We start from the raw sequence: 27120 nt of genomic DNA on the forward strand, positions 1-27120 counted from the left end.
ATGCTTCATTTCAGCTCTTTTTTTTACGTCAACTTCAGATACGGACTGCAGATTGCCAGCCTTCAGTCCCCACTGACCTATCCAGAAGTCCTCGGGAGCGCTTGAGAGTGTGACCAATCAGAGAGGAGTCGGCGTGCCTCGGGGTGGGTTGTGGGTGGAATAAATTAAAGCCTGTTTGGATCAGAAGCAGGAAATCCATGGAAATGCTGCATAAAGGTGCAGAATCTGGAACGTTTTCTGTGCGGGTTAGCATGTGTAGCTGCTCTATAGGAGTCCATGACTCAATACAAAGGTACGAATATGACTATAATAGTACTTCTTATTAGTAGTAACTAATTATTATTATTATTTGGGAAACTAAATTGCCTTTTTGGGGGGTTTTAACACACTCAAAAATATGCCAGATTTTACAAACATTCCAGAAATTGTGCTTGGCTCGCATGTGTCATTTTTGGGGCCATTCCAATGTTTTTTATATACAATTATATACTTCTAATAAACAAATAACACAATTCCAAGAAATATTCATAAAAAAATTTCAAATATACTTTATTCATTTACATTTTGCAAAACAAAGTAACAGAACTACTTACAGGTTAAGTGATTAAAAAAATATAGTCAAGGTTAAATTTCATCTTTTATTGCTACAAGAACAGTGAATTTGGTTTCTATGTATGTATATTTCATGTATATGAGTTCTGCTTTCATATCACAGAATCTTGTTAAAACAAAGTACAAAAAAAGGAAACATTTAAAGACAAAATGCAATAAAACAAAAACAAACAAAAAATAATAATGAGTACCGGTGACATTGTTGGCTCTGTCCAGAGTCTCTTTACTTTTCTTCTTTTAAGGAACTTTCTTCTTTCTTTCTTCCGTTTGAAAAATGTGGAAACTTCCTTTTCTAAAGTCAGTGGCAACATCATCCAGTCAATTTCGTCTCTCAGCGCTTCAACCTTCCTCCCTGGCTATTCTTCTTTCCCAACGGAGGAAAAAATCTTTGCTAATCATCTATGCGAAGGAATTACCTAATACTTGCATCGTTACATCTATGACTACTTCAGGTTCTTCTGGGACATTTGTGCAGCACCGGCCCATTGCACAGTCCACATTTAGCAAATCACTCCTCTGCAAAACACCCTCAATAATGGTTACATAATTAAACATGATTTCACCTGGAAATTTGAATATTTACGTTCTAATAGTTGTCATGGTAATTCAGTAGGAGATTTTAAGTCCAGCACAGCAATCTATGTTTGTGACCAACCCAACTAAGACATCCTGTATATGATGTATATGATGTTCATACAAATATTATACATACAAACAGCTTGAGTGAGTGACACAGAATTGAGCTTGTGTGTGTGCAGCTGTTTATATAAAATCTATGAATAGAAAAATAAAGCTTCTCCAGGTCCGCTAGTTACACTAAAGTCCTACTAAATTGTCATGATAAGAGGGTTCCTCCTCTACATGATATAAAAATGTAACCTCTTTGTGTTAAAGCATAGCTTTACCAGCCTATAGATATTCTTTAGACCAGGATTATGGACTCAAGGGTGAAATATTTGGAAATATATCAAAAGTGTAATGGATTCTACAAATACGACAATGAGCTGCATCACTGGAAGACAGTGTGATAGGTTGGACACTGATGGGACTTCATGTACTTGATGGCGAACTTCAGCTCCTTGCTCTTCTTGTCCCATTTGTGGATGGACATGAGAAGGAGCTGCTGGTCCACTTTACGGCCCATGATGAGGAAGTTGGAGCCCAGGGTGTCCAGCTGCGAGCATGGGCAGTTGGCGCCGTTCTTGATGTAGAGTACCAGCTTCTTCAGATCTTTTTTCCGCAGCACACCTTGTTTCAACACTTTCTTCTTCTTTTGGGCCGCAATCAGCTTCCTGTCGCCTTTTTCTCTCTTCACCTCCTTGATTCTCATTTTGAGGACTGAGAAGAAAAACAGGAGATATCAGTTCTATTAAAATATGGAACAAAATTCAAGTAAAATTTGAGTCACCTAGGTATATGATCATTGCACTAGTGAAATGTCTGATTTTGTGGCCGGATTTACTGGAATTATGATATAGAATTTTTATTTATGCATAATTTACATGCATGCAGTTATCATGTTGTTCCTCATTTCTGTGAATAAATCCTTTATGGCAATTTTGAATAAAATAAGGAAGGTATATACAAATGGTGTAAAAAAAATAGATAGGCCTGTATAATAATAAAATAGTAAATACATAATAAAAAATAAAATAAATAAAAAATAGATTAAAAATGATAAATTAAGTAATAAATAAATCTTTAAAAAAATTAAATGTGTAAAAATCATAACAAAATAAATATTACTTTTATACACATACATACATGTATTAAATAAATCATAAAAATAAATACCAATTAAAAATGACAATAAAAGTAACTACTATCTTAATGACTATTTGGCAATGTGGGCCCCCAGTTGAGACCATTTGAGAACCTCTGATGTAAACTACTGATGAAAAATTTAGAACAGAACCCAAAACTGAAAAATCCATTTCAGAATGATACAAAAAGTCTTGTTTCTTATATACAAAAGAGGAAAAAGCAGGAATCAGAATTGGAGGTAGCAGAGATGAGGATGCTAAAGTTCTCATTGGGAGTGACCAGGATGGATAGGATCAGGAGCGAGTACATCAGAGGGACATGGCATGTTAGAGGCCTTGGAGATAAAGTCACAGAGGCCAGACTGAGATGGTTCGGACATGTCCAGAGGAGAGATAGTGAATATATTAGTAGAAGGATGCTCAGGTTCTCATTGGGAGTGACCAGGATGGATAGGATCAGGAACGAGTACATCAGAGGGACATTACATGTTAGAGGCCTCGGAAATAAAGTCAGAGAGGTCCGACTGAGATGGTTGGTACATGTCCAGAAGAGAGATAGTGAATATATTGGTAGAAGGATGCTGCGTTTAGAGCTGCCAGGTAGGAGGCGTAGAGGAAGACCAAAGAGGAGGTTTATAGTTGAACATGAGGGTAGTTGATGTGAGAGAGACAGGGTTTAAAATGTTGGTGGTGCTACTCATTGTTGGTATTAATACTGGATGAGTAGTTTGCTACCATGTTGTCCAATACACTTGTTAACTGTGTTTGCCTGGAGGAGTTGCCAACGTGTGGATGTGGTTCAAGTTCCCATAAGTGACCTACCTTGGAGTACATTGCAGTAAATTCTGTGTTTGATCGAAAGCCAATGACTATCGTAATATGATCATTTTATATATGATACAGAGTAAAACCTTTGTCAATAAATACATGCCGTGCTAAGAATGCAGAGGTCACGTTTCAGAAGTCTTGGCCATATCAAACTAATAAAGCACCGACGTGTACCACCCATCAGGCCTTGTGTTTAAAAGTGCATATTTTAACTCGTGCGAGATGAAAATGAAACTGCCAACCACTCGAGACAGGAATCCTCTGGGCGAGCGTTCTGACAGCTGACATTAATCATGGGCCAAGCAAAGGCATGGGGGTCGCTGTGAGCCATCGCCGTGGCTCTGTTGGAAGACTCAACGTCTGCCTGTCTACTGTTCCATAAACATCTCCCGATACGTACACACGGTGCATGTGGTGTGATAGCGTGTTACGGGATGGAATGTGTGTGCTGAACTAACTCACATGTGCGCCCCCGACTCCCCATCCAGTTCCTTCTAGGTGGCAACTTTGGCGCCGACAAGCAAGAGGGTGTAAGAAACGGGTGTATATTACAGCTAAAAATGAAATATAAACATCATTGAATATCGGAAATCTAGGAAAATCCTAGGCAATCCTACAGGTGTCATTAAAAAAGTGGAGTCTTATATTCAGAGTCGTCCTATATTCAGGTCAACAGACTATACAGTATATCTGTCAAATATAATGACAGAACAATATTTTGTCTTAGGAGGACCTGTAATTGTAAAAATGTCCACCAGTTTCAAAAAGTTAAATCATTAATTATTGGTCACAAATTTTAGAACACTCCAATTTCTAATTCTTGTTGAAACAAATTAATTTCTCCATAAAATGCTCTTCAACTGATAGGGCATACCATTTTGTATGCAGACAGAGGAGGTAGTAAATATTCCGGAACTTGGAATACCGGTAGGAATTAAATGCACTTCCATTTCTATAGAACAGCTTTAAATCATTTTCCCATTTTGTGGTCCCCTTATACACACATTTTTGTCTCATTCTGAAATACACATCAATTTTATGTTTTTGGTAACCTTACCATTTGTTTATGTTTTTTTCTTTTCTTTAACTTCACCATTTACCTTTGTACCATTTCAAGCTATTCATTAGACTTCAACGACTTGAATTTCTCTAAATAACTGCAAAAATCTGTGTGTTCTAAATGTGTGATTGTGACTGTTTTTCATTGTTGTTATGTTTTGTAAAATATTGTCATAATATTATATACTGAGAGACTGTATTTCCTACCAACTCATTCTTTCTAAAGCAATCAATCCGAAAATTCATTTATTTTATACCGTTCATCCTCACAAGGGTCGCGGGGGGTGCTGGAGCCTATCCTAGGTGTCTTGAGGCGGGGTACACCCTGGACTGGTCACCAGCCAATCACAGGGCACATATAGACAAACAACCATTCACACTCACATTCATACCTATGGACAATTTGGAGTCGCCAATTAACCTAGCATGTTTTTGGAATGTGGGAGGAAACCGGAGTACCCGGAGAAAACCCACGCATGCACGGGGAGAACATGCAAACTCCACACAGACATGGGCGAGGGTGGAATTGAACTTGGGTCTCCTCTCTGTGAGACCTGCGCACTAACCCCTCATCCGCTGTGGAGCCCTTCAATCCAAACATTCATTCATTTTCTACCGCTTTTCCTCACTAGGGTTGCGGTGGTGCTGGAGCCTATCCCAGTTGTCTTCAGGCGAGAGGCGGGGTACACCCTGGACTGGTCGCCAGCCAATCACAGGGCACATATAGACAAACAACCATTCACACTCACATTCATACCTATGGACAATTTGGAGTCGCTAATTAACCTAGCATGTTTTGTGGGAGGAAACCGGAGTACTCGGAGAAAACCCACGCATGCACATGGAAAACAAGCAAACTCCACACAGAGGGTGGAATTGAACTTGGGTCTCCTCTCTGTGAGGCCTGCGTGCTAACCACTCGTCCGCCCTGCAGCCCTTCAAATGAAAAGTATTATTATGAATAAAACCACATTTAATTTTCATTCCGCCTTTCACCTTTACTGATCCAATGTGTGCCAGTTTTTTTTAGAATTGTCCACAAAGGAATGTTGGCAAAGATATCAGATAATGCATCAAAAGATGAAGGGTAATATAAAACCAGGTTGAAATGACTGGAGGGCAAATAGAGGGGACAGAAGAAGAGGAAGAGTGAAAATGTGTGCGAGAGATCAAACCATTATCAGCCATCAACTATTACAAGAACACCGTAGATTCATCCTCAAGTGTCAACTCATTTGTCACCCTGGGATATAAATGCATACATTTGAAGACGAAGGAATGTCTTTTAACCGTCACGCCGTATCTGCCATCTACTCTACGTGATCATGTTTCATTTTAATGCTCAAAAAGAATCCTGCAGTGCTTTCTGAGCCGCCATGTTTGACAGTGATTTTCAACGATGCTGTTAGTCAGCCAAACTATTTTATTGGAGTTGATCAAGTGATGACCAAGACCTACTTTGTGGTGGTGGTTGGATGCGCTTGCTGTGTAAAATATGATTTACACAATAATGGAGTCATTTTATAGGTTCTTGTGTGTTCCTGCCAGATGACACATTGGATTAGGGAACTTCTTTAAAGAGTTTCAGGAAAATGTGGTTTTTAGTCACATTTGCTGGTCAAAAATGCAATCTTTTGATTATGACTTTTTCAGGGGTCAAAGTCATAATGGGCGTTTCATATTAATATTATATAAGTTGGGGTTGCCAATAGCCAACATTGAACTCACAGTGGGGGGGGGGGTTGTTCGTCAACAGAAATAACGATAAGTTAATACAACCTACTCTTGAGAATAATAAACTGAACTATGTTAACTCTAAACATGGAACTTCATTCATTTTCTACCATTTCTCCTCACGAGGGTCACGGGTGGGTGCTGGAGCCTATCCCAGCTGTCTTCGGGCAAGAGGTGGGGTTCACCCTGGACTGGTCACCAGCCAATCACAGGGCACATATAGACAAACAACCATTCACACTCACACCTATGGACAATTTGAAGTCGCCAATTAACCTAGCATGTTTTTGGAATGTGGGAGGAAACCGGAGTACCCGGAGAAAACCCACGCATGCACGGGGAGAACATGCAAACTCCACACAGAGATGGCCGAGGGTGGAATCGAACCCTGGTCTCCTAGCTGTGAGGTCTGCGCGCTAACCACTCGTCCGCCGTACCACCTAAACATGGAACTTCATTCATTCATTTTCTACCGCTTTTCCTCACGAGGGTCGCGGGGGTGCTGGAGCCTATCCCAGCTGTCCTCGGGCGAGAGGCGGGGTACACCCTGGACTGGTCACCAGCCAATCACAGGGCACATATAGACAAACAACCATTCACACTCACATTCATACCTATGGACAATTTGGAGTCGCCAATTAACCTAGCATGTTTTTGGAATGTGGGAGGAAACCGGAGAAAATCCATGCATGCATGCGGAGAACATGCAAACTCCCCAAAGATATCCCCAAAGGTGGAATCAAACTCAGGTTTTCTAGCTGTGTGCCCTGTGTGCTAACCCTCACCATGCAGCCTCATGTACCACATATTAGTTTTTAAACACAACAAACTATAGTTTGTTGCGTTTTAATGACATCAGAACATAGATCAAATTTTGTGTTGCGTGTGCCTTCACAATAAAGGTCACCCACTGCATTATTCTTGTCAGAGTGCAGACTGCTGATTGCAGAAACTGTCCAGTATTCGCTACGGTGTAGTAAGTGTCACAGCATCTACTTTATTGTCGACTTACCAAAGTCACTGGCACAATAATGCTCCATGATGTTGTCTGCTTTCAGCTCGTTGTCACACGGCGGGCACACCTTTGACACTGAGGGGAAAAGAAGGAAATGTGGCGCGTTAACGAGGACTCCAGTGAGCAGAATTACACGTTTCATTTGGCGCTGTGAAGGTCAAAATAGCTTAAAATAGCTCTAATGGCGATGTCTGTAAGAAATCATTAAGCCCTGAACCCTTTTCAGCCCAACTCCCTACCTTGTCAGAAACTATTTGCAGTGGAGGCCTTACGCGCTCCAGTAGGCTAAAGGATGTTTGCTCTAAAATTAGTCTATTTTGGGGTTGAAGGTGTGGTCATGAGCATTGCAGGAAGGTAAATGCTGCTTCATATCCAGCTGCACACTGTGACAGAAGGAAACTTAGTTCAATTATAACCCAAAATGCATGGTGCCACATTTTGCTTATTTTTACAGTTTGATTGAAATGAAATATATACATATACAAAACTTAAAAAATGACATCATAATAATATTATTTATTTAATATTTGTTTTAATTTATATAACTTTTAAAAATATATACATATATTGTACTAAGGATGAAGAGTCTTGAACCAGTCATGATGTGCTATATATATCACTATATTGACACTTACTATGGTACCCATTATGTCATTGGATGGTCATATCACCTCCTACTTCGGTACGAGGTGCATTATTAAAAAAAAAAAAAAAAACATAAACTGTATTATGGAAAGCAGGAAGTGAACAAATGTAACAGTTACTGATTGTAAAAGTACCAGATGGAGGGGTAGGATTTAATAAGCTTTGCTTCTTCCTACTCCTTTTGGACATGTGGAACTGTGAACTGATTATGTGATGCATTCAATTGTAATCTGATGTTCAAATGAAATAAAACCATTACCATTACTTAATTATAAGATCGCTGAGTTGAAATTAAAATGTACTTATAAATAATTGTCTAATGTAAAAATTATGCAAATTTTTGCTTCTTTATAAGTACAAATATTTTTTTCTGGATTTTTTTTTTTTTAACTCTAGATTAATATTACTTAAAGGGGCACTGCAATTTAGGGCGGAATTTTGCCCATCATTCACAATCCTTATGTGAAACATATAATTCCCTTTTCTGTGCATTATAACACGAGAAAACTAGTTAATTTGAGAAAGAAAAAGAAAAAAAGAAACTTAAAAAGCTTGCATCATTGGTGCAGTTCCCCTTTAAGGATGTTTTTTTTTTAATGATTTATGTCTAATGCATTTTTTATTGTTCTTATACGCACAAAGATTTAATAATAAGGCACTTGCATATAGTCGTGGTGAGCTTATCACCCCTTTCACACCCGCCTACACACACACACACACACACAATGCGTTTCACTAATTGAGAGATTATGCAGCAGAACGTCTAAAACAGAAGGTGTGGACTGAATTCATTGTACAAGAATCAGTTATAGAGAAAAAAAATGTTATTGTTAAAGTTAACAATGCCTTTGTGGAATTTCCCGCATATTTTCCAAACTCTGACTCTTCACATCAAATATGAAAACACACCCACACTGTGCTAGCACGGTGTGGCACAGACCGATGGGTCAAAAGTCAGAGTTCAGAGGTTATCATCACCCCAGCCCAAACCTCAGCGTCTGGCCAGATAATGAGAGAGGTCAAAGTTTAGCAATGCCTCGCCGCTCGGGTCAGGGTGAGGTGAACCCCCCCTAAACATTGCATTTGAGGTAGTCTAAGCATGTTCTTGTCAACTAACTGCCACTTTCTCCTCCTGTGAGGGCTCCCGTTCCTTTCATTGACAAGACATAGACGCACAATGGCGTTTAGGTGGTCCGCCAATCACTTAGCGAGCCCACATCTTCCAATGAACAGAATTGCTTTGATTATTTTATAACACATTTGTGTTATCACTTGTTGCTAGGTAGATTTCCATCATTTCTGCTCTGTATGTCAATTTTGAACAAAACAGCATATGTGTTAGACATAACTACTAGGCTAGGTTACGAAGAAATGTATTACGAAGCTACTTAAAACTATTTTATTTTACTATTTTATTTGGCGCATAGCAAACTGAAGCAACTTAAGAGTCCTTTTCATAACGCATACAGTTTTTGTATGATTTTGCATGACCTCCATTAAAAGTTTTTCCCTGTTAAGCAATGCAAGTAAACTATGACCATTTTTACTTATATTACTTAATAATGTGCTCCTATTTTTCAGTTTTATTGTAAAACTACTCTGTCATGGATTAAAATACTAGTATTTTAGCCGAATAATTTTAGCTAGAATTTTATTTTTAATAAAAGAATTGTGGGCGGCATGGCGGTCGAGTGGTTAGCGCGCAGCTAGGAGGACCAGGGTTCGATTCCACCCTCGGCCATCTCTGTGTGGAGTTTGCATGTTCTCCCCGTGCATGCGTGGGTTTTCTCCGGGTACTCCGGTTTCCTCCCACATTCCAAAAACATGCTAGGTTAATTGCCGACTCCAAATTGTCCATAGGTATGAATGTGAGTGTGAATGGTTGTTTGTCTATATGTGCCCTGTGATTGGCTGGCGACCAGTCCAGGGTGTATCCTGCCTCTCGCCCGAAGACAGCTGGGATAGGCTCCAGCAACCCCGCGACCCTCGTGAGGAAAAAGCGCTAGAAAATGAATGAATGAATGAATGAAAATAATTGTTAAAGAACTTCGACATCCAGAAACAAATAGGATTTTATTATGTTGAATGGATAAGGAGGTAAAAAAAATGCACAATTTTGTAAAAATTGACTAGAAATGATAAAGCAATGATTATATACCAAAATTAATTTAGCTTTATCTGAAGTATTCTTATAAACAGAGCTATCCAAATTCATATTCACCACTCAGTCTACCCACGAACATGATGGAATAAAGCTGTTACATCTTCTTCTGCCTGTGCTATAATTCATTTGGGTTCCCGGGGGGGTTTGTGGATTGGCGGGGAGCCCGGTGGTGTTGACGTGTCGGGAAAGAGGGGTGGGGTCAGCAAAAGTGTTTGGACAGCAACTAAGTGTTTGGATGATGCTGAGGATTGAATGTGGTGTCTGGCTGAGGAATCAAAATGAATTGTATTGATGTGTTTGCCCGTGGCGTCAATGTAATACAGGCTTGACTTATTAGGGGCATCGCTATTCCTACCCATTATGATGAGTTATTGTATAATAGGAAAAGGTTCTTGAAGGTGCTTGTCACTGCCGTTTTTCCATATGGAGTAAAAACATCTCACTGACACATCTCACTAGCTTATTAAAAGCACTTTGAAATTGTCCAAATCTAGTATGGAGGGTAGATTTTGTGATTTTTCAGTATTGCAGTACCTTTGAGACTTTGTTTAAAAACTACAATAATACTCCTCACACCATCATGTACTCAGATCCTTCCAAAAAAAGATGACCGAATCCAAAAGTGTTGTCATCTGATCTATAGTGACATGACTTTTCCCTCATCCCCTGCAGCCTCAGTACGACTGTTTCTTTTACGAGAGGAATGTTCCATTAAAAAAAAATATATGTGGTTCACTACCTCGTGCCTCATTTGGACGCGTCACGTTATGAGCAGCAACACTTATGACATCAAAAACGGTACTATGTTAAAAATGAAATGCAGCGTGTGATTTATGTTGGAACGCTTATAACATCTGTTTAAATGTAGCATGCAAAACAGTAGGGGGAGGGAGGGGTGTGGGGGAGCCCCCCCCCCCCCCCCAGTGTAGCCCCACCTCCCACCAGGGGCCCCCTAAAGTAGAGCACGCGTCTTGCATTTGCAGGAATTCTATACAGACGTTTTCAAAAAAGGCCGAGGCAGTGTTCCATGGACAGAACATTGGATCACATTTTCCAAAAGCAGCCATGGCCACATGAGTAGCGGCCATTGTGCTGCCAGGGACCTGACAGTCTCACTCCTGCGTGCTTGTAATTTACACTTGCCACATCACTGAAGGCGGCGAGGATGACAATATGACTGCGCGGTCTCAAGTGGACAATGCGTGTGTCTCCAATTTGTGGTGTCCCCCTATGGGCTGTGCGAGCGTGCATGTAATACACACGCCCTTAAGGTTTTATCATCAATAAATACATTGGCTTATAGGCAATTATGTAGTTGACATTTTATATTTCTATCTATTTTGGTTGGTCCGTACAAAGAACGATGCTCGGATTACAGTCATTACATGGTGTGTGTGTGTGTGATTGTTTTTCTATCTTTGTACAGCACAACCCTCGACATCCCAACTTCTATTGTAGGGATGTGTGTGTGTGTGTGTGTGGTCTTAGTACAGCCCATCTCTTGGCATCTATAAATATGTGGACATGTCTCTCTGTGAGGACATTTGGTTTTGTCCATCCCCCCCCCCTAAATATGTTACAATGAGCTCCTTTCAGCCTGTTAAATTGCATGTTTTGTGTTCTTGCAATTCTGTCTTTGTGCCACCCTCACATTTTGCGGGTCCACTTTGGCTGGTGTATGTGTATCTAAAATTGTCTCATATGCATGTCTAATAATTTGTGTTGCATCATAAATGTCATCCACTGACCGTTTAAAAACTTAAATACAAGTTATATTTTCTACCGCTTATCCTCACAAGGGTGTGCTGGAGCCTATTCCAGCTGTCTATGCCCTGGACTGGTCGCCAGCCAATCACAGGGCACATATAGACAAACAACCATTCACACTCACATTCATACCTATGGACAATTTGGAGTCGCCAATTAACCTAGCATGTTTTTGGAATGTGGGAGGAAACCGGAGTACCCGGAGAAAACCCACACATGCACGGGGAGAACATGAAAACTCCACATAGAGACAGGAATTGAACTTGTGTCTCCAAATACAACTTATGTTGTTCAAATGGTAATGGTAATGGTTTTATTTCATTTGAACATGCATCAGATTACAATTGAATGCATCACATAATCAGTTCACAGTTCCACATGTCCAAAAGGAGTAGGAAGAAGCAAAGCTTATTAAATCCTACCCCTCCATCTGGTACTTTTACAATCAGTAACTGTTACATTTGTTCACTTCCTGCTTTCCATAATATAGTTTAAGGTTTTTATTTTATTTTATTTTATTTTATTTTATTTAAAAAAGTACAATATGTAATATAGCTGTTAAACCTACAATCCATTTTAGATTTGATATAATCTTTTCTTAGCTTTTCTCCCAGTGATGTTTATTATTAAAGCAGACATCGCTGTTTTGTTTTTTTTTTCTTCATAAGGAGGCAGTAGTAGAAACTTTCTCATAGAGCGTGTAAAAGAATGAGTTACTAGAGCCGCAAAGGCAAAATGTCACATAGTTGATCCCCGTCCTGTGAAAACAGCGCGTCCGTTTTCCCTAATGGAATAAGTCAGCTCTGCACAAATTCACCACAGAATCTTTTCTTCCCACTGTGTGATTATGTGGGATTGGTGTCACTTGGCTGTGAACATTTTTGATTAAAAGCCAAGATAAGTCACAGAAATGTGATCGACAGGACTAAAATGATGTTCTGCTGTTTTCTGGTCGTTTTTAAAGCTTAGCTAAAGCTGTGTGGAAAATCTAATGTGTTTAAACTTCTTGTTAATACGTTCCTGATATAAAATTGATTATCAGTTGAAAAATTGCAAGAATTTACATTTTGCATTGTTGATCGGAGATCGGGAAGATGAGTGTTTGCATGTTCTCCCTGTGCATGGTTTTTTTCCGGGTACTCCGGTTTCCTCCCACATTCCAAAAACATGCTAGGTTAATTAGCGACTCCAAATTTTCCATAGTAACCGTAGTACCCGGAGAAAACCCACGGGGAGAACATGCAAACTCCACACAGAGATGGCAGAGGGTGGAATTGAACTTTGGTCTCCTAGCTGTGAGGCCTGCATGCAAACCACTTGAACACCGTACAGCCGAGTCTAAAATGTGTCATTATTATTTCTTCCAGGGAGGCTAATTGACGACTCCAAATTGTCCATAGGTATGAATGTGAGTGTGAATGGTTGTTTGTCTATATGTGCCCTGTGATTGGCTGGCCACCAGTCCAGGGTGTACCCCGCCTCCCACCTGAAGTCAGCTGGGATAGGCTCCAGCACCCCCCACAACCCTTGTGAGGATAAGCGGTATAGAAATGGATGGATGGATCTAAAGGAGGTTCTAAGTAGAGTTTGAAATGGGAGACAAAGAAATGTATTTATGACAACCATAAAACCAAAATAGATTGTTCATCAGCTGATCAAACGTTAGGACCCCAGCCTGTAAAAGCCAAAATCTTAGCAAAAATGTGGAATTCACACTAACATGATCTCTTGATGACAGATGATTTCTCTCATTGAACATAGTAGGTTTGTAGAGTTGCAAATGGCCGACTGGCTGTGCATCAAGACATGGGACGATTCTTTGCCCAAATAAAGGTTGTTACTGGTACTAAGTGCAGTACAGTAAACATCACATGGTATCTGCGAGAGAATGGTTGTAATAATAAAACGTCTCCTTCAAAAGTACTAAATTACTAAATTTGGATGAGAACAGCAAACATTGAAAGGTGGAAGAAAGTTGCATTCTCGGATGACATAAAATGTAACATTGATGGCCCTTTCTGATGGCAGTGAAGGGGGTGCCATTATGATATGGGATGCTTTTGGAGCTTCAGGTTGTGCAGGGGCGTCAAACACTATTTGAGTATGTGGAGATGTCCGTTATGATTGAAGGTCTGTTTTTTTTTTTAACCGGAGAATGGTCAAGAACCTCTTCCAGAGGACCACTCTTTGTGTTCCCCTGATCTAAATTTGTTTGAAAACATTTGATGATGGATAACATGGGACGTTTACAAATTGGACATCGGTTCCAGACAGTGGAAGCCATCTTCACACCCACTAGCTTCCTGGAAACACCGGCATCAAACATGCCCAAATTAATATTTAAGGTCTCACTCCCATTGAAAACAATGCAATCTTAAAATGTTAGCCATGACTGCAGAATATACATAAAGGAGAAGCACTAATTGAAGCTAACGGGGCTACTGGAGTCAATAAGTGTCGTTACAACAATGAAGCATTTACTGTGAGTATTTAAAGGAGCGGCAGGAAGCTTTTCCCTCGTCCGACGCACTTCACTTTTCCGCTTCCTTCTCCTCCTTTCACTCCTCTCCTCATCGAGACAATCCCACTCTTTTCCCATTCTCTCTCTCTCTGAGCCTCTCTTGTTCTGTCTTGTTGACTAATTACTAGGAACTCAGTAATTGGCCCCCGTTGCTAATTGGCCTGCTGGCTGCCAGGTCCAACAAAGGCACAGCAGACACCCTCGGATGCCCCCCCCCCCCCACTCCCCACTCACCCACCCACCTTCCTCTACTGTCGACAGACTCCCATCAGCTCCCTCTCAGAGCTCAACGCTATTGTCAACAGGCTGGCCAGATAGTCTACCACACACACAATTCTCTGTTTTGGTTTCCACTCTTTCTAAGCTCTTATCATTTCTTTCTTAGATTTATTACTTCTTTCAAGGAGGTTAATTTTTCCCTGACATTTGTTTGTCTGCTGAATTCCACACAAAAAAAAATCAGAAAAAAACAGACTTCCAGGAAGACTTCGTGGAGGGATTCTTACTTTCTCAGTGACTACTGCATGAACCTATTGATTAGGGATGAATGTCTAAGGAAGTACAGCATGATATTGGCTATGGGAGGTTGAGCTAGTTTGACATAACTTCTTCATTTTCATTGTTAAATGACACACAGGAAAACTCGGTTTTTGGTTCCGATGTAGAACAAATTTAGCCCTGATTTTTGTACAATATAGCTCAACCTTGGTATCCTCCTGGACCCCACCCTTTCATTTGAACCCCACATTAAACAGTTAACCCGGACTGCATTTTTCCATCTTAAGAACATAGCCCGACTCCGTCCATCACTTACATTCTCTGCCGATGAATCCCTGATCCATGCCAATGAATGTTGTATTTTGGTGTGTCTTCTATTCTGTTTACTTGCTTTATTCAACTCCATTCTTCTGTGAAGTGTCTTTGAGTATTTTGAAAAGCGCTATACAAATAAAATGTGTTATTATTATGATTATTAGAAGAAAGTCTGTTTGCACTGTACTGTATTGTTCCAAAAAAAATCAAGTGCCCAAACAAAGCACCCTAAGCATTACTGACTGCCTGTCTGTGTATTTTGTGCAATAAATAAATCACTAAATAACAACCAAATAACCCTCCATGGGGCAAAGACAGCACCGGCAATTTGATAAAGAAGGCATGAAACACTATTGAGTTCCATCCAGTTGTCATTTATAAAGTTTTGCAGTGTTTACTGCATATAAAACTATAACTATTCTCTGTATTTTTTTTATTTATTTATAGTTTTGGACGTTTGTAAAGGATTAATTGGATTTAGATTATTTCTTGTGGGGAAAAAAATTGTACAGATCGTTTTTTGTCTGACCTTTTGGAACAATAACCAAAGTACTGGGGGTGTCACAACACAACAAGATATTAGCAATGTTTTGAAGAAAACTACAATGAAAAAACATAGGACAATATATTGAAAACGACTAATATTATTCTACTACGTTGGGACAAACAAACTGTATGGACGACAATTTTGCTCACTCCGTTCATGGTGCTGAAACCCATGCACAGAGTGAACTCTCTTCCTGTCTGTATACATGTGCATATGGCAACATATTGAGTTGCCATGTGAGTGTGAATGTTGCTATTATGTTGTACAGTCTACTTGTAATACATCTAAAAATTACCATGTTGTAATAAGGAGTGTTATTTTTTCCTTTCCACTTTCTCATGCACTCCAAATCATTATTAAAGTGTAAAATATGACATTGAAATTTTTGGTTTCCAAATTCTGCTTCCGATTATCACCCCGCCCTCTCTGCAGTTTAGTTAAACAAACTGATTATAAGTACAGCATTTACTGTATGTGACATCCAATCAACAGATTCAGATCAAAGGAAGTGAAGTATAGATGTGAACGCAGTCTGAGTGTCATCCCACGAAACAGACTCATCTTAGCATCCTGTGAGGGATGTGACATTCCCTCCACACGCACACTCACCTGTTAGACTGATTGATTATCTCATGATGGACATCTGCTGATGCAACTGTGTCACCTTTTCAGTAAAGCACAACAGTCCATTTGTCTCAAGTCAGCCAACAATCTGGCAGCCGGAGTCTCTCTGTCTCCAGCCTGTGTCTCAGTCTGTCAAAGTCCATCCCTGTCCCGGCCTGAGGCATGCGCCGATGGCGTGGAACCGTCCTCAACAGTTTCACGTAAAAGTAAACCTCTTTTTGACTCACTGACCTCCTCTGGATATTTTCTCTCACTTCACAGCTCATCCGTCATCAACATGGAACTTGTTGGAGTAGAATAGAGGTGACCAAGGTGCGGCCCGGGGGCATTTTCGGCCTTCTGTTGTTGTTTTTTTTTATTGTCATTTTTAAAATAAAATTAAACAGAATAGCAGTGTGGTGGCCCTAATCAGCAGTAATTTTACAAGAATAAAGTCAAAAATGGTAATTTTAGAAAAAATAGAAGAAGTAATTTTCAGAGAATTACGTCATTTCAGCTACATGAAGTTGAAATGTTAATAAAAAAAAAACATGTCTAAGTGATATGAAAAACAAACAAAACATTCAATAAAGTTGTAATTTGAGGGGGAATTACTTTGTGGAAATAGTTATCATGATGTTATGACAATAAAAGCAAAATACTGTAATTTTACGAGAATAAAGTCTAAATATTATGGGAATAAAAATCATATTTACAAGAGGAAAATATACAAGAAAATTGTTGGAAAACACAAAAAGCGGAAATGGAGTAAACATCGACAAAAAAAGTTGTATTCTAATGATAAAGTTGCATTTTTACATACTTGTAATATTATGAAGAACAATAAAATAATTCTAGTAGCACAGAGTTGAAATACTATTAATACTAATTCTAATAATATGGGAATAAAGTCAAAATAATCTGCAAATATAGTCATAATATTACAAAAAATATTATTTTTAAAGATTATTTAAGAAAAATTTTGGGCAATTTGCAAAATGTAAAAAAATGTCTTGAAATATAGATAACTTTTTAGCATATCTACAAGTTGTTGCTTTACAACATATCAAAGTGCATCCTTACATGTAGCTTGCTTTGAGTGGAAAATCTTTGGACACCCCCTGTGGTAGAGACTGCTGACTGATTAATATTACAAAATTATAAAATAGGAACAAATTGATTACATAATAGTTAAGCTTCTTATTGTAACTGGACTGTTTTGTGCAAAAGGTCTCCATACTGGAGAGGCTTACCTCTTTGTTGAATTAAAAATAATTGAATGCTGTTGTTCAAATTCACATTCCACTAGAATGTACGAATACCACCAATGCAGTATTGAAATACTAACGTTTCTTTCTACATTTTTTTTGTGTGTTTTTGCATGTTTTTATACATCCGGAATCACAAATGAAATCTTAAAATGTGAACTCATTAGTCAAACTTTATTGGAAGTGTTGAGTTTTAAGAGTAGCAGTAAAGTTATTGTAACATCACTTTTCACCTCAACCTTCTTCTTATTAATTTTAGTAAGATTGCATTAAAAGATGACATGAAGAAGGGGTAGGATCAAATAAGATAAACTTCCTTCCACATGTTGAAGTATGAATTGCGTACCTGGCGGCTGGGTGGCGTGGTTCCCGGTGAACTGCATAGGGATGCAGAGGTCGTTATCAATGGGGAACTTATCGCACGTCAGCATCTCCGGCCAAGGGAAGCCGTAAGTCTCCATCACGGGAGCGCAGCTGTCCCTCACGGCCTCGCACAGTGAACGGCACGGATAGATGGGCCGGTCCAGGCATACGGGTGCAAACAGCGAGCACAGGAAGACCTGGGTGTCAGCGTGACAGCGTTTTGCCAGGAGTGGCACCCAGCTTCCGGCTTGCTGTTTGACCTCCGGCATGGTCTCGTGGTCGAGAAGGTTAGGCAGCCTCATCTTCTTGTAGCCCACGTTGTGACACAGACGCAAGTCGGCCGGTATGTCCACACATTGGGGCTGCTTGGTGTAGAAGCGCCCGTTGTGGAAGTTGTCTGACTGCCAGCTGTAGTAGTCGTACTCGTCTGCGGCCGAGACGCTGAGGAGGATTTGGAGGAGGGAGAGGAGCCACAGGCCCAGTGCCAAGTGGAAGGGGCGCTGGGTTAATGCCCACCTGGGGCTCTTTTGTCCCTGTGCCATGCCTTTCTATCTGACACAACAACTCAGGAGGATTGTATCCAAGGTCCAAAAAGTGCTCAAGCTGTAATCCTGTTTCTTCACGTCAAAATGAAAATGTTTAATCCCCTCCTCCGCACCTCTCTGTGAATGTTTGAATGGGCCTCAGGTAATAAGTCAAGGGAGGTTGAACCGACACTGTTTGGCTGATAAGTTCCCCTGCTGGAAATATGTCACCTCCCCTCCTCTCTGTATCACTATGTTGCTCTAATGAGCGGTCCCAAGGCTTTAAGAGGCAGTGGTAGCCGACCCCCCCGCTCCACCTCAAGCAGTCTTTCAGGCCACTCACCTCCCTACTGGCCTCCCCAGGACTCACTCACATCCCCCTGAGCCAATCGGGGTACAGGAGGAGGTTCCCACTGGCATACAGAACAGCCCCCCTGACCCTGATCCACTAGCAAAACCCCTCCTCTGAAAACAAGAGGGAGGGAAAAACTATTTTTGCAAGTCGCTCCAGCTCTGTTTCTTCTTCTCATTACACCGATTGTCACCCTCTTTGTCACTAGTGTGGGTCTGTCATATGTCTGCACTGGCCTTGCCGTCATACTTGTTACGCATTTGTCAGGGGCTTGCACAATGTAGCACGTTGCTGAGCACATAACAAATCTGCTCACTTCATTAGCGCACAAGAGTCTGGCAACACTGGCCCCCTGCTTGCACGCTCTCATTAGAAAAGATAAGGTAAATGCATGAAAGCATGTCCATAATATTCATGGAAATATCATTAAATGTCACTTTAAAGTGACTTTTGGGGGCTTGTGAAGAAACCCAATTGGCATTATTTGGCTATGTAGTCTGGATAAATAACAATAATATTAATTCCTTTGTATTGGTAGCTATATTTTTTTCTCTGACAATGGGTAATTTTATAAAAAAGTGTATGGTTATTTGTCTTTTCATGTCATATTTAGGTTCAAGTCCTCAGCTACTATGGCCCTTTACCTCATTTGTTGTCATTGTGTCTTTTGCACAACAACAATGCCTTCTTGTCTTGCCACCTGTTGCTTTGCTATGTGTGTTTGACAGCATGTTTATGATTTTTTTTGGAATGTACTGGTATGGAAAAATATTTAAGAGAAGGTAAAAATAATTATTGAGTGGGTGTGTCTGCAGGTGCACATACAGTAGTATTTGGTTCTCTATCACTGGGGTGGCAAAAAAGGAAAAGGTCCCTTTTATTGAGCGCAGAGTGATTTCATTATCTCGCATTCAATCATGAAGGTTTTCCCTGCTGTGAAAGAACTTTGATGTAAATCAGGGGTCTCAAACTTGCGGCCTATTTGCCATTTGCGGCTCGCCTACTCGCATTTTGTGGCCCTACTCTCAGTCCTTGATGCGGCTCAGTCGCCTTCAGATAATAAGAAAATAACCCTATCTTAGCTGGAAACAGAAGAAAGTGACATATATTGTTTTAGAGGTCTCCTAATATGTAGAATTTGCTTCTTAACGATAATATGGTCATTGTTTTGTGGTTAAAAGACAAGTTGTATGTATTATTTTGGTCACTAAGTGTTAGTATATGTTACATTAATGAGAAAACATTTGCTATGCCATGTCTGACACGATAGAGTCAAGATTCTCCTCCCCTTCTATGTGGAAGTGGTACATTTTTGGCTTCTTAGTTTGCCTTTCTTCCCCACTCCATTTGGAATAATTTAAGTTTAGAACAAATAAATTGGAGGTTAGCCAAAGTGAACCATAAGCAGCAGCGGTCTCTTAAGTCCCTGCAGTGATCCTGCAGCCTGAGAATTACAGTTGAGCAATGTGGTGTAAACAAAGAATAATAGGAGGGTAAAGGTGAATATAGGAGTGTTATTTCACATCTGCAGGGCTGTTTAAAAAATCATGAACAGGTTTTATTTGCTATAACTACTAAATTATTAATATTGACTCCAACTTGGTGGAAATTCACAGTCGGGTCTGGAACCAATGAACTGCGATACACGAGGGACAAATGTATCAGACACTCACAAACTGAACACGGGTCACCAGGTATCAGTAATATTACATAAGAGGATATAAAAAAATCAACAACAACAAAATCTCCCAATGCTTTCTCAATGTGTGATGCATGCTAACCACTCGACCACTGTACAACCGAGTCTAAAATATGTCATTATTATCTCCACCAGGGATTTTAATTGGCATGGTTAGCATGCAAACCACAAAGTCAGGAGATCGGGAAGATGTGTGTTAGCATGTTTTCCCCATGTGTGGGTTTTCTTCAGGTACTCCCACATTCCAAAAACATGCTAGGTTAATTGGTGACTCCAAATTGTCCATAGGTATGAATGTGAGTGTGAATGGTTGTTTGTCTATATGTGCCCTGTGATTGGCTGGTGACCAATCACAGGGCACACAGGCCAGTAGGATAGGCTCCAGCATACCCGCGACCCTAGTGAGGATAAGCGGCATCGAAAATAGATAGATGTGTTGTGTCATTTCCAAACTAATATGAATCCACTTGAATTCAAAGTGTGACCAAGTGATGAAGAAGGGTTTAATTGTATTGTGGATATTTCTCAATTTAAAGAAATATGGTCGTTTATGGATGTTTTGAGAATGTTGTTGACCCAAGTTGGGTCTCAACCTGTTGCACTATTTTGTAGCACTGTGGAAAGACAAGATACAGAGTCACCCTGAACGTCTCGTCACTAATGATTGCTGTTTGCATATGAACGTTAAAGATAAGTGAAGCCTAATTAAACATCCTTCTACTTCTGTCTTAAGTCTGTTTTTTGGACTGCTCTGTTAACCTTTGAACCACAACTAATCAATACTACTCACGGCTAATAATCTGTGGACTTTAATCTCCCACAATGCTGTGGGATTGTCTCATCACACACCTCGCTATCGCAGCCAAATATTGTTTTTTTTCTTAGTATGGGTGGTGACCTATTTTAAGACTGTTGAAGCGTTTCCTCTCAGCGCACTGCCTTGCAGTCACCAACAAAAGTGTCTTTCATGGTAATCAATCAACAATGGTTGTCTTGGCCAATCAATTCCACTCTTCACTTTGTCGACCTCTGATTGGATGAGGGCTTTAAGACGAGGTTCAGCTTGTATTGTTGAGCCTGAAGTTTTGAAAAGAGGGACTCTGCAATTGTGTGTGTGTGTGTATGTGTGTGTTAATTGGTGTGGGTAAGGTGCCTTGTCATTCAGTCATGCCCTCCAAAGGAGAAAAAGAATGGGAACCACACAAGAAGATGGAAGAGTTGATGCATTTTTTTTGTATACGTCTGTTTAAAAAAGAATGAAAATAGACCTTGTTTAAAAAGTTTGTTTTTTTTAAGCTAAAGTTACAAAAAAGTTGTTTCATATGTTGACTTCTCCATCTAGTCATCCATTTTCTATAACTTCTGTTATGGTAGTCATAGATGAGCTGACTTACACCAGCCAATCATGTGCATATTTTTGGAACGTGGGAGGAAAACCCACACATGCACGAGGAGAACGTGCAAAAACTCCACACAAAGAATTTGAAATGGAGATTTTAATCATCTATTTCTTGACTGTGAGGCTAGCCTTATGAGGCTCTCCACTTCTCACCTGCTTCAAAATAATACCTTGTCCTCTTAGGTAAATAAAGACCCCAATTACAGTATTTATGTACAGTGGTGTGAAAAAGTGTTTTTTTTTCTATTTGTCTGGAAAAGCCATTAGGACTCCTGCAAACCACAGTGAGAGCCATTATCCACGAATGACAAAAACATGGCACAGTGGTGTGAAAAAGTGTTTTTTTTTTTGTTCTATTTGTCTGGAAAAGCCATTAGGACTCCTGCAAACCACAGTGAGAGCCATTATCCACAAATGACAAAAACATGGAATTACACAAATTACACAAAGAGTGCAGTGATGACTCATCCACGAGGTCACAAAAGACCCCACAACAACATCCAAAGAACTGCAGGCCCCCAACAGTAAAATATGGTGGTGGTAGTGTGATGGCCTCGGGTTGTTTTGCTGCTTCAGGACCTGCTGTGATAAATGGTACCATGAATTCTGCTGAAAGAGGTCCTGTGTCCTTAAATGCTGGAAAACCCTCCAATGTGGCCGAATTACAACAATTCTGCAAAGATGAGAGAGACAAAATTTCTCCACAGAGACCCATTGCAAGTTATTGCAAACCTTTGATTGCAGTTGTTGGTGGCTAGGTGGCTAAACCAGTTATTAGGTTTAGTTTTTTCATGGTTTTACATGGGTAGGTTTGTTTTTTTCCCCCTTTTAATAATACAAAGTTTCATTTAAAAACTGCATTTGGTGTTCAGTTGTCATTGACTAATATTTAAATTTGATAGAAAGATGTTCCACTACAATAGTCTTTAATGTTTAATAACTTTTTCCTACTATTTTTGGATTGGTAACATTGGGGACTTATCTGCCTCCATAAAAACAAAACACATAAACATCAGGCCAACAAAGATGGAGGCATTCATTCCACATGATAGCCTAAACACTACACGCAAACAAACACAACTTGTCCTGGAAGCTGGAGTGAGGCCACCAGGAAATGGAATAAAAATATCCGCCGTCAGTGTCTGCCTTCTTTTGCTGGCGGAGTTCACAAGCGTCACACACACATGGATGTTGAAATGTGATGAAATGATGCCGGAGGACTTTAACACCACACCGTCAGAAAGTGCTGAAGCCACTGATGATGCCTGTCACGGCGCGTAGTATCCTGACTACTCTTAGCTGCACAAATCCACTGCGTCTCTGCAAGGATTTGTCACTACATTTCCCTCCTCCACTCCTCCTTCTGCATGGGACTCCCAAAAGACATCAGGGGTCATATAGCACATTCATTTCTCCTCCTTCTTCCCGCCAATCACATTAACTGCAACCCTTTGCAAATGGCTTCAGCTTTGTAGAGGGTCTTTGAACACATCATCGTCATGGAAGCCAATGAGACAGACAGGAGAAAAGCATAAAGCAAATTGGGAGTAGAAATTGTGTGTGCCTCGGTGTGTGTGTGTGGCTTCTAGTAAAAGCTTGTGGGCAATGGGAGACTTCCTCAAACATGCACACACACACACACACGCACACGCACACACACACACACACACAAAGAAGAAAGCTGCAGCAGCATACCTCCAACAGAATGTTGTAACAGTGCCAGCGATGATGGCTGTCGTCAGCGTTTTGGCTAAAATGTACTACCACTGTGCTAGAATTCACACGGATGGTGCATGTATGTGAATACAGATGCACTACAGCCATCACGTAATACACGGTAATACACAGTAATACACAATAATACACATGGATGGTGCACCTTGTGAAAACTATGAATATCATTCAAAGGTACTATTTCCTCGTGTTTTGTTGGTACCTGGTGTACTAACTACTTCAGGGCAACATCAACAACCAGGGTAACGCCCCCCTTCAAGGATTTTTAAATTATACTTCATTTGTTTGTTTTTTAGCAGCACGGCGGTCGAGTGGTTAGCGTGCAGACCTCACAGCTAGGAGACCAGGGTTCAATTCCAATTCCTCGGCCATCTCTGTGTGGAGTTTGCATGTTCTCCCCGTGCAAGCGTGGGTTTTCTCCGGGTACTCCGGTTTCCTCCCACATTCCAAAAACATGCTAGGTTAATTGGCGACTCCAAATTGTCCATAGGTATGAATGTGAGTGTGAATGGTTGTTTGTCTATATGCGCCCTGTGATTGGCTGGCGACCAGTCTATGGTGTACCCCGCCTCTCGCTCGAAGACAGCTGGGATAGGCTCCAGCTCCCCCGCGACCCTCGTGAGGAAAAAGCGGTAGAAAATGAATGAATGAATGAATGTTTGTTTTTTATTACAGTGGTGCTGAAAGTCTATCCACTTGACATTTAAAATAGCCAGAGTTGCTTTAGCGGGTTAAAAACAATATTGTGGCTTTTTTCCAAGCTTCTTAAGTCAGGGGGGAGTAGCCGAAAAAAACCCTGTTTTGTATCACTCGAGATGAGATGGAAAAGAAGTAGGAAGAAGCAGAGTTTATTGAATCCAAGTCAATTTTTGCCCATACATTATATTTAACAGTGTATATTTCATGTTTTTAAATCAAGTAGAATCCACAAATGACTTCGTCCGTGTTGAGTGAAGTTAGTGTGTCAGGTGAAATGGAGGGTGAGCGAGTTGCACGTCGGATGTGTTGCTGCGGGATGCTGGGTGATTTACGAGCTGTGGACTTCATTGTTAAACACTTGTCTGCTTATCTGTGTGACGAGCGTGTTTGGCAATCCATCTCCTCGTCCCTCAACGGATAATTCCAAATATGTCAATGAAGACAGTGAGAACCCGTTTTTTTTATGCTATCTCTTCATCTTTATCTGTTTGTGTGTGTGTGTGTGTGTGTGTGCGTCCTCTCATGCCCTTACTGCTCATCTCTGTAATGACCAGGGTTATCAGTGAAGGATCAGAAGTCACCTCTATTGGGGAAAAAAAAGAGAGATAGGAGTGTTTTTCCCATATCTCTGCAAGAGATTGCATGATAACATTTTTGTCTAATGGGAGAAAAAAAGGTCCTGGCATTTATGTCTTCACAAGTCATTATTTCAAACCTTTTGAGAGGCTTTCCTCTTCTCAGGCCAACTCCACATTGCAGCCTGTCATAAAAATATAGTTGCTGATTATCTATTTTTTTTTTTTTTTTTTTTAGTCTTCAAGAATGCTCACTTTAGATAAAAGCTCACTTATGAAATGTACACAGTGTTCCACGGTGATCTCAAACCAGATTAATAGTTAAATGTGATGTAAACACACAATTTCAAGGTTTATATGGAGCATTTGCTAAGTCTTGTATGATGATAAGATGTTTTTATATTACTATAGTTATTCTTATAGCTTTAAAAACAACAACAAAAAAACTTTAACACATTAATGACATACCCAAGTAACAAATACCTTATGTTAGGGATGTTCCAATCAGGATTTTATGCTGCCAATACTGATTCTGATATTCCATGAGTAAAATTGGCCAATAACGATACCGATACCAATACTGATCACATACATGCAAGTTTTTTTCTTGTCTTTCTTATGGTGGAGTTATGAACAGGGACATTAACTGAGGCAAATGAGGCCTGTAGTTCTTTTAGATGTTGTTGTTATGGGGTCTTTTGTGACCTCTTGGATTAGTTTTTGCTGCATTTCGGCGTATTTCGCCGCATTTTGCTGCATTTTGCTGCATTTTGCTGCATTTCGCTGCATTTCGCTGCATTTCTAGGGTTATTTTGGTTGGCTGGTCACTTCTGGGAAGGTTCACCAATGTTCCATGTTTTCGCCATTTGGAAATTAGTTTTCGCTGCATTTCGCCGCATTTCGCCGCATTTCGCCGCATTTCGCCGCATTTAGCCGCATTTAGCCGCATTTAGCCGCATTTAGCTGCATTTCTAGAGTTATTTTGGTTGGCTGGTCACTTCTGGGAAGGTTCACCAATGTTCCATGTTTTCGCCATTTGTGAATTAGTTTTTGCTGCATTTCACTGTATTTCGCCGCATTTCGCCGCATTTCGCCGCATTTCGCCGCATTTCGCCGCATTTCGCTGCATTTCGCTGCATTTCTATTTTGGTTGGCTGGTCACTTCTGGGAAGGTTCACCAATGTTCCATGTTTTCGCCATTTGTGAATAATGGCTCTCACTGTGGTTCGCTTGAGTTTTATCACTTTTTCACACTTTTTCATTTGCTACCAAAGACGTATTTATTTGTTTTTTACAACCCAAACGCACAATCCCAAAGATGTATTTATTTATTTATTTATTTTTGCACAAGAGGCAAAAAGAGGTGATGACGCAACTGCACAACAGTTTTAAGACAGGTGAATATTTCCTGTGTAATAAAGATCCACAGAAAACAGGAAGTGAAAAAGCATGGGCGGGGGGGCATGCAGGATGTTACACCACCCGGCCGACCATTTGGTCAACTGCTGTTGAGGCTATCTGCCTTGGACATCCGATTGCCACACATCAGAGTTTTGGCTACCTTAGTCGCCGCATGTTCTGAGTCTGGCTGCATGGTGGAGAGTGGTTATCGCGCGGGCCACACAACAAGGGGACCCAAGTTTGATTCCACCCTCGGACATCTCTGTGTGGAGTTTGCATGTTCTCCCCGTGCATGTGTGGGTTTTCTCCGGGTACTCCCGTTTCTTCCCACATTCCAAAAACATGCTAGGTTAATTGGCGACTCCAAATTGTCCATAGGTATGAATGTGAGTGTGAATGGTTGTTTGTCTATATGTGCCCTGTGATTGGCTGGCAACCAGTCCAGGGCGTACCCCGCCTCTCGCCTTCTTCTTATGAATGATGTCAATGAAATTAAATAAAACAAATGTTTGAGTTCATTTGAGTGGCTCTTTGAAACACGTCTAAACATATAACTCCTATGCACACAACTTAATTTACTCTGGCATCGTACAGTAAACCTGAAAAAAAGTACAAGTTTTCTTCATAGCTTGAAATAAAGTTGGCTTGGAGGGAAAGCACGAGGCACGTTTCCAACAAATTTCAGCCGCTGCATTTTTATCTCTTGATCAAAGAAAATTCACATTTTATTTCCTTCTATAAAACATGAGCTGACTTTCCTGCATACTTGACCTCTCTAGTGTCTCCTAGCATGTATGGTTTATGGCCGCTTGTCTTTTATCTTTTTACTCATATTACTACCTGCTTGAACAATCAGTACACACCTACACAATCTCATGGGAGGTATAAAAAATGTAGATAATAATACTACTATATTTTTATTGATACACTCACAGCTTTTCATTCAACAATGTGTTTATTATTGTGGTTGTATTTTCCAATGGTCTACAATCATACAGCATTATACTAACAGCTGTTTCCTATACTTTAACTTTT

At 40.3% G+C, this 27120-nt stretch overlaps 1 protein-coding gene across 1 annotated transcript; it reads right to left on the reverse strand.

Moving 5' to 3' along the window:
• Window positions 1-524: 524 nt before the first annotated feature.
• Window positions 525-18467, reverse strand: sfrp5 (secreted frizzled-related protein 5). The gene is made up of 3 exons (XM_058058369.1): window positions 17686-18467; window positions 7009-7086; window positions 525-1950 (listed from the first exon to the last, which is right to left on the reverse strand). Exons 1-3 carry the CDS (start codon window positions 18242-18244, stop codon window positions 1622-1624), a joined length of 966 nt encoding a protein of 321 aa, XP_057914352.1. The 5' UTR covers window positions 18245-18467; the 3' UTR covers window positions 525-1621.
• Between the last annotated feature and the right edge of the window lie 8653 nt (window positions 18468-27120).

The sequence above is a fragment of the Doryrhamphus excisus genome, chromosome 20, assembly GCF_030265055.1.
Source record: "Doryrhamphus excisus isolate RoL2022-K1 chromosome 20, RoL_Dexc_1.0, whole genome shotgun sequence".
NCBI lineage: Eukaryota > Metazoa > Chordata > Actinopteri > Syngnathiformes > Syngnathidae > Doryrhamphus > Doryrhamphus excisus.

Excerpts from the sequence above, each read along its gene's own strand:
- sfrp5 (XM_058058369.1), bottom strand. The coding sequence starts at position 18,244 with ATGGCACAGGGACAAAAGAGCCCCAGGTGGGCATTAACCCAGCGCCCC. Across the intron at positions 7,087-17,685 it reads CCACGCCACCCAGCCGCCAG|TGTCAAAGGTGTGCCCGCCG; the intron begins GTACGCAATTCA and ends TTTTCCCCTCAG. Across the intron at positions 1,951-7,008 it reads TTATTGTGCCAGTGACTTTG|TCCTCAAAATGAGAATCAAG; the intron begins GTAAGTCGACAA and ends TTTTCTTCTCAG.